The sequence below is a fragment of the Leuciscus leuciscus genome, assembly GCF_965113295.1.
Source record: "Leuciscus leuciscus genome assembly, chromosome: 13".
In the NCBI taxonomy this organism is placed as follows: domain Eukaryota; kingdom Metazoa; phylum Chordata; class Actinopteri; order Cypriniformes; family Leuciscidae; genus Leuciscus; species Leuciscus leuciscus.
The window spans coordinates 10947606-10964387 of NC_138737.1; the positions used below are offsets into that span (position 1 = coordinate 10947606).

Consider the following 16782-nt stretch of genomic DNA (forward strand, 5'->3'; position numbering starts at 1 on the left):
AAAAAATGATAAGGCATCTCTCTTTTATAAACACCCAATTTATACACTTTAAAAAATAACATTATAAATCCAAAATTAGTTTCAGTTACATTATTATATATTTTGTTCTACTCACTGTAGTAATGTAAAGTTATATGTATTATTATTATTATTATTTCAAATCTAATTTAATAGACTAATAACTATCTAATAACTTTTCAATCACATTTTGTATGAATTTATTTGTTTATTATTATTTATTTATTTATTTTCAGTTTTTCTCTAGACTTTTCCACAGTCACTCCCTTTGTGTCCCCCTGGGGGTCCCCGGACCCCAGTTTTGAACCCCCCTGCTCTATCCTTTTATAAATACCTTTAATAATAATAATGATAATAATAACGTACAATAATTGTTGCCTTTGTGCTAATGTTGTTGACCTGATTTTTGTAGAATATTGCCAAAGCATATAAAGTATATGAATAGACAAGAAATAAAAAAAATAAGGTAAAATAAGTAGAGACATTAGGGACATAAATTTGTTTATTCATGAAGATTTGGACAAACAAACCAAACTATCCTTTGTTGTACCTTGTTTATTTTTCCACCAACTGTATCACAGATAAAATCTGGCTGGCTCTACCTTCTACATTTACAAAGAGTCTGCGCATGCGCGCGCACCCACGACAGGACGTGTTGTGTGTCTCTATGGCAACACCTGTTACATGCTACTTTGAGGCTGACGCCAGCAGAGGATTAGAGCTGCTCTCTAATGTACAGGTGCGGGTAGAGACCAGCTCTCTAGAATATATAGGGCGGCTAATGAATTACCATTCATTATTTTTGCTCTCAACGCGAGGCAACACCATACAGAAGTTTTGAAGGTAAGCTGTATTCATTTTTAGGCGCGGGAAAATAATAACCACATTCTAAAAGCAAATCTATCATGCACTGAGACGAGACGGCCACCAGGTTTGGTGTTATTATTAGCCTTAATGCACATAAAAATTAGATTTTATCACGCAGATTTAACATGAATTATTTTGACATTGCAGTGCATTTAGGAAAATGTATCTGGCATTTACAAATATAAAGCCCCCTTTAAACATATAAATTGCATCTGCAAAGTCGTAATTTACAAAATAAAGAATGAATAACAACAATTTAGAATTGTCACTGTATGTGGACCAGTGTAGTTAAAGCTTTAGTAATTTTGTTGTGTTTTAGTTATTTTTATTTTATTTTTATTTACTTTAGTACACCAAGGAAAACTGTAGCCATGGTTACTAGCTGAAATAAAATACGTTTTTTAAAATATTTTATTTTATTTCAGTGAGAATTATGTGCTCCTTAAGAAGGCAGAACCATGGACAAATGCTGCTGGGACACAGGCCGGGGTCTGATCAACTCCGGCCGGGTCGCCTGGGCGAGGGTGTCTTACGTTGAAAGACCCGAAACACCCAATGACCCCAGGATACATCACTGATGATGTGTCCCAGCGCATCTGCATGATGTATCTTTTTTACTTTTACCTTCTGAAATAAAAGTAAAAAAATATTTGTATATTTTATTTTATTTCAGAGAGAATTATGGGTCAGATTCCATGTGTTGCTCTTTCTGAAACACTCTGCATCTAAATCATGAGAATCCAAGCTGTTTTAATGTAAAGCCCTAATGCATATGGATTTTATGTCCATGTCAACAAACACACCAAGTGTGTTGTACTTTTAAGTGAGATGTATTTCTGTATGTCATCTATGTAATTGTATGTTTAGATATTAATCTGTATGCTTTAATGTAACTAAAGTAAATTTTGAATTAAGAATGATCAATAAACTATTTAGTAACATTCATGACGTATTTCAAATAATTATAAATATTTATTTACTCTAAAAGATCATTTTGCTCAATAATAAAATGACTCTATGATGAGCGAGACAAGTTTTTTTTATCTCTATTGTGATCCATGTTTCATTTGCTGTGTCTTAGTGAGAAAGCGAAGAAAGCATGAGTGTTTCTGCGGTCAAAAACACTCCGGATGAGTATGAGGATGACTTTGAGAAAGACCTGGACTGGCTTATCAGCGAGGAGAGCAAGAGTGAGGAACAGGTAAGTGAGTCAATGCACAATGATGTCAGAAACAGGTTCATATCTTGGAGACAGTCCTCTGGAATAGTCTGTGGTATTCCATTACACAGACGCTGTACCTGTGTGTGTGAAATCCACACTGACACAGATCCATACACACTTTCACTCACCCAGAGAACTATGTCTCATGGCGTTGCATTATTCAACACATACGCTCTATGTATCTGATTCTTCAGAGATCATGCTCTCCTTAACTTGCACAACGCCGTTTTTCTTATTCTGTTGCACAATGCCGTTTTTCTTATTCTGTTTTACTCAAACTGAACACATTATTTTCTACAACAAAGGATCCTGATGATGATGACATTGAAGCTCAGATCGACAAAGAGCTTGAAGAAGATGAACCTAAAGAAATTAAGGATGTGCACAAACATAGGGAAATGGATGATGACGAAGCAGATGAAAGATGGCCAACACCTATGGAGCCATTAGAAGGTGCGTTAGATCCCGACAGGGATGACCTTATAACCTCTCCACATTTACAGAGCGACGAAGACCTCGATGAAGAGAAGAAATACATTTTGGAAAAGATTCAAGAGGCTAACAAACAACTCCAGGACCAGGATCCTCCAGACCAGAGCCGCCGCAGACGCCTGCAGTTTAAAGACACTCTGGTTGACCTGGTGGTGCCTGCGCTGGATTTCGACACTCAAGAGAGCAACAGCGCCTCCTGTGAGCACTTAGAGGAAGATCGAGAGGTATCCGGACAAATGCAGAGACTGAAGATCTCTCAGAGAGAGGGAAGCAACATAGGAGACCCTGAGGATGAACACAACGAGGGAGCGAAAGAAGGACGGGTTTTGATTGAAAAAGATGGAAAGTTTGATCTGGTGAGTATAAAGGAGATGGAAAGTCAAGGATTGCTTCCTCCATTGCCGGTTTCTCACAGCGACATTCAGCGAGCGTCTTCACGGCAAAATGAGCTTGATCTCCATCTCAGCAAGAGTCCTGTCTCCTCTCTGAGACAGAATTCTACCTCATCTTTTCCCCCTGGCACTGAGTCTTTGTACATCCCCAAACCTCCACCGAAGCACAGAAATAGACCCAGTTCTGCCAGACTGTCCCAAAGGGGAGCATGGGTCGAGGGCACCAAGCGCAGGGTCCAGTCTGCAAATGGAGCTTCTTCACATGCCACCTTCTCCCTGTCACCACAGCAGAAAGAATTACTGGCCAAACTTCAGCAGCGGAGGGAGAGGCAAGCCAAAGAGGTGTAATGTGGTTTCAATATCAGTATAATATCAGTTTCTGTAATATAAAATATGATTTCAGTTTCTATTTGACAGCTTATTTCAAACAGGTCTAACGTTTTTTTTAGACTTCTCCCTCCTCTTTGCTTCTTCAGGATGAGTTGAAGAAAAAAGAGGAAGAGGAACAGAAACGTCAGGAGAACGAGATAGCCTTCCAATCGTGGCTAATGAGGAAAAGAGAGCAGCTGCTGGACGAGAGGAGAGTTCAGAAAGCCCAGGAAATGGAAAGGATGAGCTGTATGGTATGTCCACTAGGGGGAGCCATTTAAACAGAATAAACAGAGACAGACTAAATCCAGAAAAACTGTGGCAATGTCTATTACGCTTGAAGAAACCTACCTGCAAAGTTACAGTACTGTGAAAAGTTTTAGGCACTTGCGTAAAAATGAAAATGAAAAAGGAATCTTATGCTAACCAAAGATTGTCACTTGTACTGTTTTTGTTGTTCTGGTAGAGGGATTGTGGTGACCCAGAGGAGGCCTTTAAACATTGGCTCCAGAAGAAACAGGAACAGCAGTTCAAAGACAAACAGGTAGAAGAGATGAAGAGACTGGAAATGGAGAGCGGCTTTTGCCTGCATAGCCGAGAAGAGAGTGAGAAGGCCTTCAGGCAGTGAGTTCAGCACCATATTGCTCTTCTAAAAATCAGAAAACTGGGAGAATTGTATTTGAAACTAACGTGCAAGCATTTCCCTCTTGTTCTTTTGGACAATAGATGGTTGAGAAGAAAGCGTACAGAGAAAAGAGCAGAACAGCAGGAAGCTCGAGAGCGCTCACGCAGGCTCGTGCTGGAGGAGCGAAGAGCAAGACGCATGCATGACCTCGTCTGCACTGTCAATGAGATTAAACCCTTTCGATTCAGTGACCCCTGTGGGTACCACTACTGATCACCTCGCACTGTACACATCTGACCAATCTGAAGTTCCTCCAATTCAGCAATCACTGTGGTTACTGCAGAGGCACCCATTCAACTGTATCTATGGTTACCTTTCTATCAAACATCATAAAAGATCTCTTGTCTCGTCTCCCTGATGCAGTGGATGAAAGATCATGTGGTTAAGAACACAAACAGGAGCTCTCTTTTATTAATTTTCTATTCATCCTTTTTCAGTATACAGAGATCAAACAAGTGCTCGAGTGGATGTCCGTGATCCAACAGCTTTAAGCACTTAAAATAATTGCTACACCAAGATGATTTAATGGAGTTTTTCATAAATGCTGAATCATCAGATGTTGTAATTTTTTGTTTAGCTGGCTCTCCTGTAGATTTGCCCTGTGTCTGCTGCAGAACAGCAGGAACAATAGAAATGCAGCAGCTCAAAGTTTCAGTGATCTAGGGGTGGTTGGCATGAAATTCACTGCAAAGTAAAATGCTGTACTCCATTCTAAACTGCATTTCTTTTATCATTATTATGCATGCAGATTTGATGACCTCATATTAACTGAAAGACTTTATGGATTTGTACTTAAAAAAAGAAAGAAAAGGTGACCATTCAGTCACTGCATAAGTTATACACATTCATAAAAAATTACAAATTAAAACTTGTAATCTTAATGTTGAAATAAAAAAAAGTCCATAGGCATACTATGCATCAAATATATAAGATTTCTATAGTTCAAACAAATGCTGTTCGTACTATTTATTCATCATAAAATCCTGAAAATAATGTGTTTTCAACACTGTAATAATAAGAAGCATTATTAATAATTGAGCGCTAAAAGTACTTGAACTGCAAATCAACATATTAGAATGATTTCTGAAGGATCATGTGACGCTGAAGACTGGAGTAATAATGCTGAAAATATTGCTTTGCCATCACAATAATTAATTATATTTGAACATATATTAAAATTGAAAACAGTTATTTTAAACTGTAATAATATTTCACAATAGTACTGTTTTTACTGTACTTTGATCAAATAAATGCAGCCTTCAAAAACATTTTTTAAATCGTAGGCCAATTATTCTAACTTTTGACAGATATGTTATAGTCAGTGTATATTCAACATGAGATATCAGAGTTGTATATGGTATGTGTGTAACAAATGTTCACATTTATATATTTCAAAACTTCACATGACATGGGCAAGTTGAACAATAAGAGTGGTGCTGTGAGATGTATTAGGAAAACTACATTACCCAGCATCCATGTTGTGCGCCTGCGCAGAACTCTTTATGCCGCTGATGAGTCGTTGAGGGATGCAATGCTCCATAGCAACATCAGTACCAGCGGAGGAGCGCTATAGCGGACGACCTGGGATAAATATCCTGAGAATATCTGAAACAGGTGCTGCATGCTGACAGCATGGACGACCAGAAGGTAAGCAGCAACCGCTGTTTTAGAGAAATTATCACTGATACGCGTCAGATGAAAAAGAAAGAAGATGCTGCGTTATAAAATAGATAAGTTACTAAAGACGAAATACCGTTAGCTCGTAGCTTCACTTCCAAATGTCCTCCGCCCATTGTGTAAATGGAAATGTGTCCTTGTAAAAGACAGTCTGGAAGTAACATCTTCACATCGTTGTGATTTCTACAGTGTTTAAATCCATGATGCAGACATGAAGATTTCCCCAAAATGTTGATCAACAACAGTCAGTCTGGATCCCCAGAAACCGCCCTGGTTCTCGCAGCTCTGTAACGTGAAACGAGTATTGTTTGAAATATTTATTAGAGGAAATGTTCTTAAGGGAGGAAATAATATTTCTGTGCAGTGATACATGAAAAACCACAAGCCAGAACAAATTGTGGTGCAGGGAAACACCAAACCGGCCTGTATTGTTAGAAGCTTCAGGCTTCAGGGAGTCGCCCCGGATATAAAGCCGCTTCTGCGTGGCTCATCATCAGTGACTTAATCCAATACAAGCAGCCTGGATGAGATGAGAATGAAACATGACATTTCTGATCAACCCTGCACGAGTAATATACAGTAATTTACAGTAATATCAGCTCATTCTCCTTCCTCTGTCTAACGTGCTTTACAAGTCTCTGCTCGTGTCCCAAGGCAACACTCAAAAATAGACAATGAAATTATGACGCCGATAGGAAAGTATTATCTGAATTACATCAAAAAAATTGTGTTGAAGGTGCAGTCAGTAATTTATTGTTAACTAAATTGATTTTTTTTTATTGTAAAAAATTAAATACCACTTTTGAGAAATATTAAAATGATTCCTGTCATATGTCATATCTGCATGGAGTTAGTCCTCCCTAATGGGCGCTACCATGTTAAGATCACATGACCAACCATCAGTTCCACCAGCTTAAAAAAACTGGCATGCATAGTAATAAAAGTTGTTATATATTAATTCTATATAATATTTATATAATATTATTTTATTATTTTAATTAAAGGTGTAAAATTGTCTAAACATAATTGAATTCTGCTACAGAAAATGGTAATTCAAAGCAATGATACAAATCTAATAGGACTATAGCAATGAACTCATGTAAAAACCTTTTGCTTCATCTGCTTCGCGAGACTGCACGTGCAACCATTGTCAAGCTATTATTGGTTTGATTGCGTTTTGGTATTTTATGACTCAGTGTATGAATGCATTTGTGATTTCACATGCATGTTTCAGGAGTCACTGAGGAAGATTATCACTACGTTGGCTCTGAAGAATGAAGAGATTCAGAACTTCATCTGCTGTCTAAAGCAGAATCTAGAGAACCTAGAGGTAATCACCATAGTAAGCCTTCTCTTTTTACTCGCATTTAGTTAGTGAACTGTTTGATGAATGAGGAAATGTCTTTGTCAGCTCTCAGATGGCCCAAATGTGTTGCAAACACAGTGTTTACCTAGACACATTTCACTAAATCAGCAATTTGCAACAGCAATACAGTTTCATGTAATAAAGACAAGCCAAGGCAGCTTTAACTCTGCATTCACTTTGTTGCGGTGGTGTTTGCAGGCGAACTCAAACCGAGCGCAGGAGGATCTGGAGTCAGAGTTTAGTTCTCTGCATGCTGTCCTGGACGAATTGAAAGAGGGCATGGTGACACGCATCAAGCAGGAAAGAGCCAGCCGCACATATGAGCTCCAGGTGAGAGCACTGGATGAGCTCAGCTCAATGGAATGATCCCTGGACAAAGTACAGATTAACAAATTCAACCTAAATTTATTCAAATGTTTTATATTTTCAAGTCTGAGTGATCAGATATAATCAGTAAAAGGCAGAGTGAGATGGCTTTATAACTTGGGCATGACTTAGATGTGTCACGTTAAGAGAAGGATAATAAGAAATCCTTGAGGATTACAGTGTCTGAGTGTGTATAATCCATCCTTGTGTACGTGTACATCTGAAACACAGCATTTTACAACACACATTCTTCACCATTAAACGTAGTAAAGAGCGTAACGACAGAGGTCGAAGTAAATTTGACCTACTGAAGAATATAATTTAAAAGCACATTCTCTTGTATGCATGACCCTGAAGTCACAGTGTGAAAACATTGAGGTTAACCATTTTATCCGCTCATGTTTTACCCTTGTGTTTGTAGTTATTATATACTCCATTATATATATTATATTGTTCTAATCAGTATTTTGTCATATATGAAGCCCTATGATCTATGTAATAAAGTTTTTCTTCTTTATTTTTTGAACACCGTTCAAAAGTTTGGGGTCTGTAAGATTTTTTTCTCTTACACTCACGAAGGCGTTTATTTGATCAAAAATATAGTAAAACAGTAATACTGTAAAATATTATTACAATTTAAAATAACTGTTTTAAATTTGTAATATATTTCAAAATGCCATTTTTGCCTAAATGACAACAACTGGAACAGGTAGCAAACAAACTGGAACAAAGCAGTAATGTAGAAAAGCATTCAAATCAAGTGCAAATAAGGATAAGCCTCCAGTTCCAAGAATAACAGCAGTATGCAAAATACATGAACGCTACAGCAATTTAGCATACTGCTAGAGATAAATCAATTTGATAAGACCAAAAGCGTATATGGTCTCTAAAGATGAGTAGAGTTATGTAAACCATTCTGGATTATATAATTGTCCAGTGACATTCTGATTATTCTGATTGTCTTTTCAGAGCCAGCTGAGCGCATGCACCAAAGCCCTAGAGAGCTCAGAGGAGCTGTTGGAATTAGCCAATCAGACGCTCTGCTCATCCGGGAACGACAGCTTCACTCAGGTAACGCCCACTTGGAATGTTTCCACCATTACAACTCATCTATTCAGACTTAATGACTTCATGGTGTTTCAACACATTACCTTTTTTGATACACATTTGCATATAGTTATATTTATACAACTTCTTTTAGGACATTTGTCCTCAAATATTTACATTGTCAAAGCATTTATGATGATTATTTGATTGTGTGTTTACCACCGTTTGGCACTGCTGTTGCTTTTTCTAACAAAGTGGCAAATTGTGTCAGATGCTGCTGGCTTTTCTTGCTAACACGTGCTGGTATGACTGATGTATTGTGTGTTGTTGAGACTCAATGAGACTCAGTTCTCTTGCTCCCTATCTCTTTCTGTCCCTTCCTTTTTTCTCTTTCCTTTCTGCTGCAGGCGGCCAAAGACATAAAGGATAGGTACTGTACAACTGTCCATACTTAGATCTTTGATTGAGTTCAATGCCCACAGTGTAGAACATCTTCAAACATTCCTCCCATGAAAGTTCATTCATTTTATTATTAACTCATTTAATATAAATAGATTTAGCAAATTATAGAACTTTATTAGTTCTCATTTCGTCTGTCTCCCCGGGTGTGTGCCTGTGTATATGCATGCCATGGAGTGATTTATTGTGCCTTCATTGACATTTCCTTCATTAAATTCCCATGTTCCTGTTCTCAGTCTGTCAGTTTAATTGTCTTTGTAGACTGACTATAAGTGTTTATTGCGGGTCTGTGTGTCTGCAGTGTGACTATGGCTCCAGCGTTTCGGCTGTCCCTGAAAGCAAAGGCCAGCGACAGTATGAATCACATGATGGTGGACTTCACTCAGGAAAGAAACATGCTAAAGGCCATCACATTTCTTCCAGGTCAGTGTGGGATAAATGTGAAAAGCTCATAAACAAATTAAGCAAAGGCCAGTCGACACACCTAGATTTCAGCCTACTTTGCATGTTAACAGTTTTATTAGCAGGATTGCCAGGTCTGTGTAACAAAACCAGCCCAAAGGCCAATCAAAAATAGCCAAAAAATAGCCCAATGACCCTATCCAAAAATGAAAATCACTGTATGTTGCTCCCATACCTAAAATACTTGTTTAACAGTTTAACATGTGTTATACACAATTCCAACTTGAAAATCACTATTTAGCCAAGTACAGTTTAGAAGTAAAACTGACTTTTCTTTATGAAACAGTTTTCATAAAGGTCCTCAAAGGCCCCACCCTCACAAAACTCATAATCTAGCACAGTTTTATCATTGGTAGAATGTAAAATATTTCAAAACAAGCATTTCAATCAAATACAATTTATGCAATATGTCAAACCTTAAACTCATGGGGAAAAAATTCACCTGCAGCTAGAGTTTAAAAGCAGCCCGCTTTGGCAGGAAAACCGTGAACTTGGCAACCCTGTTTATTGGTGTTGTGTCAACGAACACCTGGAGTGTCAATATATCTGGTGTAATATTAATACTTAATTTCACATACATGCAGACAGATTTTCCTGTTAAAACAGTTTATTGTTGTGCATGTAAATGCACTTTTTGTTTTTAATAAAATAAACATACCAGAAGAAATCCCTCAATACAGCCTGAGGCTGGGTCATATGATGCTATTTATGATCAAATACATTTTTTTTATTTAATAAATAAATAACTATATATATATATATATATATATATATATATATATATATATATATAATGTGTTTGTTCAATTACAAACTAATTGAAACTAAGAACACTGTATGAAATAAACTGTATATACATTGTGTGTGTAGATTTTAAATACATTATAATAATTTATTTAATAAATAATTAACAATATATATATATATATATATATATATATAGTTATATATATATATAATATATATATATATATATATATATATATATAATGTGTTTGTTCAATTACAATTGAAACTAAGAACACTGTGTGAAATAAACATATACATATATAAATAAACTAATATAAACTATATATTGTGTGTGTGTGTGCATTTTCAAATATACAAATATACATTTTAAAATACAACAATTTCAGAATTCCCATGTCACATGATCCAGATTGTTGGGACTCATGAAAATGTTAGGCTTTGGCTAGTATCTCTGAACAAAGGACTCCAGTATCAGATCTCTGTTCCTCTCACCTTTAGTGCCTGCCACGCCAGAAATTCTCGTGGCTGAATGCCAGGTGTTTGATAACACAGTCACAGTGGTGTGGACCTTACCTGAAGCCGACTCCAAAATCGACCACTACATCCTGGAATATCGGAGAACCAATCATGAAGGTCCCCCTCGGGCTCGAGAAGACTATCCCTGGATGGTGATGGAAGGGATAAAAGAAACCGAGTACACACTCACAGGTAAGTGCTGATGTTTGTTTTGGATGTTATTTTTTCTTGAGTAGATTTTGATAAAGCGGTAACCATGATGTCATTTGTTTTTCAGGCCTTCGTTTTGACACACGTTACATGACCTTTAGAGTGAAGGCGTGCAATAAAGCTGTGGCGGGTGAATTCTCAGAGCCAGTTTCTCTAGAAACACATGGTAGGCTGCACTTACACACATACACACACACACACACACACACACACACACACACACACACACACACACACACACACACACACACACACACACACAGAGGGTAATGAGGCATGAAGTTTCTTCTCCTCACAGAAAAGAGTCTTTCGGAGGTTACAAAGCACTATCCCTACTAAAACTGTTTGTTAAAGACTGATTTAGTGACCACAACTGTAGTACGTCTGCCTCTTTGTGAAAAACAATTTAGGGCTGTCAATTTAACGTTAACTTAGTGTAATTAATTTTTAAATAACAATAATGATATATGGAAATGGAAGTAATTATGCCCCCTATTCATGAATTCCTGTTCAGTGCATTATAATGTCTTTTCTGAAATTTCTTTATTTAAAGTATGTTGATTAATTGGCATATAATGTAATTATAATTTTAAAAAGGCTCAGATTAAGCTGCATGTTTCAGAGTGAAGCGCTGTACTTTGTTCTTTTACATTCGAGAAGCTCATTCGTCTATGTTTTCAGTGTTTTGGAGCGGCTCGGCTCACAGTAAATGCTGCTCCACACAAACTCCATCTCTGTATCTGCTCTGAGTTTGGGTCATTTATAACATACAATCTGGAAGGCAACATCATGCACCAACCATCTTCCCAAATTTCTAATGAGAAGAGCTTATAAACCTACTTAACACTCAACTCACCAAAAGAGCAACTTAAGGGCAACCTGTAGTTTTGCTTAATATCTTTATTTGGTAATAATAATAGTAATAATAAGTCAAACATATTATTATTATTATTGTTTTTATTAATATTATTATTACAAAGTCATATTGATATACAATTTCAAAACAATCACAGTAAACCTTTTTATCAGAAAAATTGCAATTAATTCCCCCCCCCCAAATCATGCAACCCTAGGAGTATGTTTCATGTAACATGGGAGGTGTTGACTTGAAAACATGGAAAAATCAAGAAAAATAAACTTAACCTCTTACCTTTATCTCTTCTTCTTGTTTGCTTCCAGCATTCGTCTTTAAACTTGACGCAGGTTCATCCCATCAGAACCTGAAGGTGGAGGATCTCAGCGTGGAATGGGACAGCAGTGGTGGGAAGGTCCAGGACATCCGTAAGGAAAAGAACAGGACCAACTCTCCCATGCATTCTCCTGCCAGGTCAGATTCACTCCTACATATCTTCTCACACTTAAATGTGCTGTACATTGACAGCAGTGCCACTGAACAGCTGTTGCCATTACATGCATTTGTTTGGTTATTGCTTCTCATGGATGGTATAGTCAGAAAACATGCTGTGAAATGTTTGTATTCCAGCCTTTGCCCAGCCATAAGCCAGTTAAACTGTCGCGCTTGTCCCATCTCATAATTCGTTTTCTCCTCAGGACAGCCATGATGTCCCCCAAAAGAGCTCCATCTGCTAGAGTGGGCCGAGACCGCTTCACAGCTGAGTCTTACACTGTCCTGGGTGAGTCAACACAAACACATTACACAGAAGAGCTACAAGACATCGAAGAACTCTCGACTTTGAGAGTGTTCATTCACAAACTCCCCAATTTCTCTCCAATGTTCAGGAGACACCATGATCGATGCCGGGCAGCATTACTGGGAGGTACGGTTTGATAAGGAGAGTAAGGCGTTTGCAGTGGGGATCGCTTTGCGGTCTCTAGGTCGCTTTGATCAGCTGGGGAAGAGTAACGCTTCCTGGTGCATCCACCTGAACAACTGGCTTCAGCAGAGCTTCACAGCCAAGCACAATAATAAAGCCAGAACACTGGACTGCCCCATTCCGGACCGCATCGGCATTTACTGCAACTACGAAGAGGGTGAGTTAAGCTATAAAAATGACAAAATGAAGGACAGTGTCACAGTTTGCCTGTTGCTCTGAAACTAACTTGGTAGCTATGATGAAAACAAATTGACAATGTTTGCAGTGTGAGAAACAGCTAGTTGCAGCAGTCACCTATTGTAAATTTTATATAGTGGTCAAGCGATATATCAGCTTTGGTCGATATTTGGAATTTTTTAAATACATGTTTTGGCCGACAAGTGTTGGAAGCGGGACTTTTATTTTGACACCGCCAGAACTTTTGTACAAATTTGTGTGGACAGGAGAGCTGTCACTGGACGTGCATGAGCGAGTTTACTTCCATTTTTTGTCAAAATTTCTTTATTTGTGAAAAATACTAAAATCTGATTACAGAATCAATACGTTTTTATACAAAGTATAAATCTGTTTATTTTTTTTTTATTTTTTTTTTTACAAATTATTCAAATAATTTGTTTCATAATGATTCATTTTTAAATGAGTTCTTTCTAATTTATTTAATAATATGTCAAATAATTTTTTTGTTTGTTATTTTCTATCTTTAAATTAAAGCTAATGTATATTTATCACATAACATAATTTATATCTTCCATTGGTCATTGCTCTCGGAGTTATTGGCATTAACCATCAAAAATTCATATCAGTCGACCACTACTTAGTAACTACTAATTGTTCTTGTTTTACCTCACCTATTTCAGGCACATTGTCTTTTTACAACTCCAGAACCAAAACTCTCCTTCATACCTTCAGAACCAAGTTCCAGCAGCCTGTTATACCAGCCTTTATGGTAAGATACAATATACTGTTTGTATTTTACAATTAAATCACACATAAATTAGGGATATTTTGAACACAGTCTTGTCAACTAGTCAGACTGTATGAGCCTTGTATAATTAAGCTAATCCGACGTGTTTCAGAGTTATGTGAGATGCATTCCAAAACATCTTTATTGAGCGGAACGGAATGGAACAGAAAGAAGAGGTCTATTTTTAACTTGACACGTCATCATAAAAATGCCAGGTCATGGCACAAGATGCGCAGAAAAAATGACAAGTCACAACACGTTTGACTGCATGTGCATGGTTGAAAGAGAATTGCTTTATGCAGTGATTTTATAGTGCCCCTATTATGCTTTTTTAAAGGTTACTAATTTTGTTTTTGGAGGTCACCTGCCATAGGTTTACATGCATCCAAAGTCAAAAAGCACTTACATTTTCTCATAATATACATTGCAGCATCACCTCTTTTCTCACAGTGTCTGAAAGGATTCGATAAAGAATTCGGTCTCTCTAAACCCCTCCTTTCCTCTGATTGGTCAGATGGCCTAGTCTGTTGTGATTGGTCTACTGCTTGCAGCGCGTGTCGCAAACGAAACGCCAGTCACCATTATCTGAATTTCAGCTCAGGAGGTCTCCTCAGCACTTGGGCCCTGTCCCAAATGGCACCCTAAGCACTCGTGGTCTTCCTACGAGTCCGCACTTTCGTGACGTAATGCCGCTTTGACTGTCGGGAAGAGTCTGCTGCGGAGCGGGCTCGGCAAAAGTGTGCATCGAGGGCGCATATCGACCGCAAAGGGGGTCGCTCACGAGCACCCTTCTGAGGCTTAAAATGACAAATGGGACACTCTACGGTCTCACGGACTTAACGGACAAGCGGCCATTGTAAGTCCACAAGACCGAAAGTGCATATGAAGTGTGCCATTTGGGACAGGGCCTTGTATACACGGTGATATGAACAGATTTTTGTTTCTACAAAAACACAGCCTCATGCTCTCTTTCACCCCCTACAGGTGTGGAATGGGAGTTTCTCAGTGCAGACGGGCCTTCAGGTACCCAGTATCGTGTTGAGCGGTCAGAAGAGAAACAGTAATACAAGCAGCTCTAATGCCAGCCTTACCTAGATCATACTTCACTGATAAACATACACTCTAGAATTGCTACATGTATGCATAGGTTTGGAGAACACCTGGCTAACCCTGACACAACAAGCCTGGAGGCTCTTCCTATCATCACTATGTCATGCCAGCCCAGGGGGAGAGCTGCTCTAGTTGGCCTTCCTCATTCCTTTTAGCTCACTGGTCTGGATTCTGTGCCTTTCAGTGTCCTGAATTAAGACATGATGGGGTATTACTCTAGTTCAACATGCAATGAGCTTTTAATAGCCTTGAGTTCACGTGTATATCACTAGGGCCAAACGTTGTATTGTTTTTAGCATTCAAACCACAGTATTTGAGCCACATTTGAACAGTTATTTCAATGCAACAGCAGCATGTCTGAAATCTCAGATGAAACTGTATTATATTTACACACTGAATGTCTTAAATGATACGCCTCGAATTCTGCTACATTAGCTGCTTCCGTAAACAAACCTTTTTAAACTTACACTTAGTATCAGAGTAGCACAATAATCTTAAGCTAAATCATCAACGTCAAATGCCTTTTATAGAATGTATTAATTCAGCAGTTCCAGCATCTGAGGGAGGAGGCAGGTTTAACAAACCATTTGTGTGTGTTTGTGTGTGTCTATGTTCATGATCTGTCACCCAGAAAGGTACATTTTCAGTGTTCTTGATGCAAATATTTACCAGAATTTACTTTTCTGTATGCCTGCTGCAATTACGTATTACATATTACAGAAGACTGATTTTTTTGCCATATCGCGGTCCTCTTAAAAGGGATAGTTCACCCAAAAATGAAAATTCTATCATTTACTCATCCTTAAGTTGTTCCAAACCTATATGACTTTGTTTTGATAGTTAAGTCAAGAGTTAATATTCCCCTTAAAGGTGCAGTAAGCAATTTCTGAGGTATACTGTTTATATTTGAAAACAACCCAAATAAACACACCCCTCCCTTCATTGCTCCGCCCCTAAAATACAGGAACACGCAGTGCAAGAGTGGATGTCTCTTTATCATAGCTGAAGCGAAAAAAAAAAATGTATGCTTAGTGAAAAATAAAGTGAAGTTGATGAACGAATGACAAGGAAGAACAAAAAATGTACATGCAGCACACAAGAGTATATACAAGCAAGAGTTCGTTGTTAAGGTCCTTGCACACTGAGTCCGAAAATTTTATATGCGTTTTTTCGTATTTGTCATGCTAAAAAATGGTCACGCACAGAAACCTTGCACAATGAGCGGACTTTTTTTTTTTTTTTGCAAACCAATACAAAATTGAGTCTTCAAGCATTGATTTAGCTGTGTTTCACAAAACCAAGATATGCTGTTGTTGTAATGTTAGCTATAGTGACAAGAACGTTATGAGTAGCAACTAAAGGTCCTTGCACACAGAGTCCGAAATTTTCACACGTTAAAAAATAAATACAACCTCACGTTGTGTGTTTTATGTTCGTCCGTCATAAAAAAAATCTGATCGGATTAAATTTTCTGTGTTTTTTCGCATCTGTAGCAAGCATTTTTAGAGGTGTTTTGACCATTCAGAGCCACCGTGCAAGCGAACGCCAAAATCCAGAACTGTTCAGGATCAATTGGTTCACGGAAATTGATGGTCTTCTTTTTAATATGTAGCTCTAGTATCGCCACTGAAATCCTGAAGTAAACTTTGAATCGCTTGGGACAATCCCGCAGCTCCTTGTTCCTTGATAAGGAGGTGGAACTCTCCTTCCTCTCTGCGCAATCTCAGGATTGGATGGACCCAAAATTTCCTCTTTCTTTTTCCTCTTTTTAAGAAGAGAGAGGACAACAAAACCAATGTTACTCTCCCTCTTTCTCACTTTCTCTGCTCCCCATTGTGAGTGGACACGCTATACTGCTAATTGGCTAAAAGTGTGTTGTGGCGCTTACTTCACCTTTAAGTGAACTGTTAACTCAAACCACTTCAAATGGATCATTGCTCGATTTAAACTCCGGAAACAAAATCAGTCTGAATCA

The 16782-nt window shown here is 37.9% G+C and overlaps 2 protein-coding genes across 3 annotated transcripts; both read left to right on the plus strand.

The window, feature by feature from the left end:
* The first annotated feature begins 237 nt into the window (after window positions 1-237).
* On the plus strand, window positions 238-5313 carry ccdc181 (coiled-coil domain containing 181). 2 transcript variants are annotated; one of them, XM_082188496.1, is made up of 6 exons: window positions 238-861; window positions 1967-2086; window positions 2413-3333; window positions 3441-3614; window positions 3827-3984; window positions 4087-5313. In XM_082188496.1, the coding sequence occupies exons 2-6, from the start codon at window positions 1985-1987 to the stop codon at window positions 4256-4258; spliced, it is 1527 nt and encodes a 508-aa protein (XP_082044622.1). In that variant the 5' UTR covers window positions 238-861; window positions 1967-1984; the 3' UTR covers window positions 4259-5313. The 2 variants fall into 2 exon arrangements, with proteins under 2 accessions (XP_082044622.1, XP_082044623.1); XM_082188497.1 differs by having other exon boundaries at window positions 240-861; window positions 3468-3614.
* Window positions 5314-5449: 136 nt separating this feature from the next.
* fsd1 (fibronectin type III and SPRY domain containing 1) lies at window positions 5450-15162 on the plus strand. The gene is made up of 13 exons (XM_082188498.1): window positions 5450-5692; window positions 6957-7052; window positions 7287-7418; window positions 8424-8525; window positions 8909-8931; window positions 9262-9383; window positions 10671-10880; window positions 10966-11064; window positions 12078-12225; window positions 12450-12532; window positions 12639-12890; window positions 13591-13679; window positions 14682-15162. The coding sequence occupies exons 1-13, from the start codon at window positions 5678-5680 to the stop codon at window positions 14790-14792; spliced, it is 1482 nt and encodes a 493-aa protein (XP_082044624.1). The 5' UTR covers window positions 5450-5677; the 3' UTR covers window positions 14793-15162.
* The last annotated feature ends 1620 nt before the right edge of the window (window positions 15163-16782 follow it).

Coding starts and splice junctions, on each gene's coding strand:
- ccdc181 (XM_082188496.1), top strand. CDS start 1,985: ATGAGTGTTTCTGCGGTCAAAAACACTCCGGATGAGTATGAGGATGAC. Junction 3,334..3,440: donor GGGAGAGGCAAGCCAAAGAG/GTGTAATGTGGT, acceptor CGTTTTTTTTAG/ACTTCTCCCTCCTCTTTGCT. Junction 3,985..4,086: donor AGTGAGAAGGCCTTCAGGCA/GTGAGTTCAGCA, acceptor TTTGGACAATAG/ATGGTTGAGAAGAAAGCGTA.
- fsd1 (XM_082188498.1), top strand. Junction 9,384..10,670: donor GGCCATCACATTTCTTCCAG/GTCAGTGTGGGA, acceptor TCTCACCTTTAG/TGCCTGCCACGCCAGAAATT. Junction 12,533..12,638: donor TGAGTCTTACACTGTCCTGG/GTGAGTCAACAC, acceptor TCCAATGTTCAG/GAGACACCATGATCGATGCC.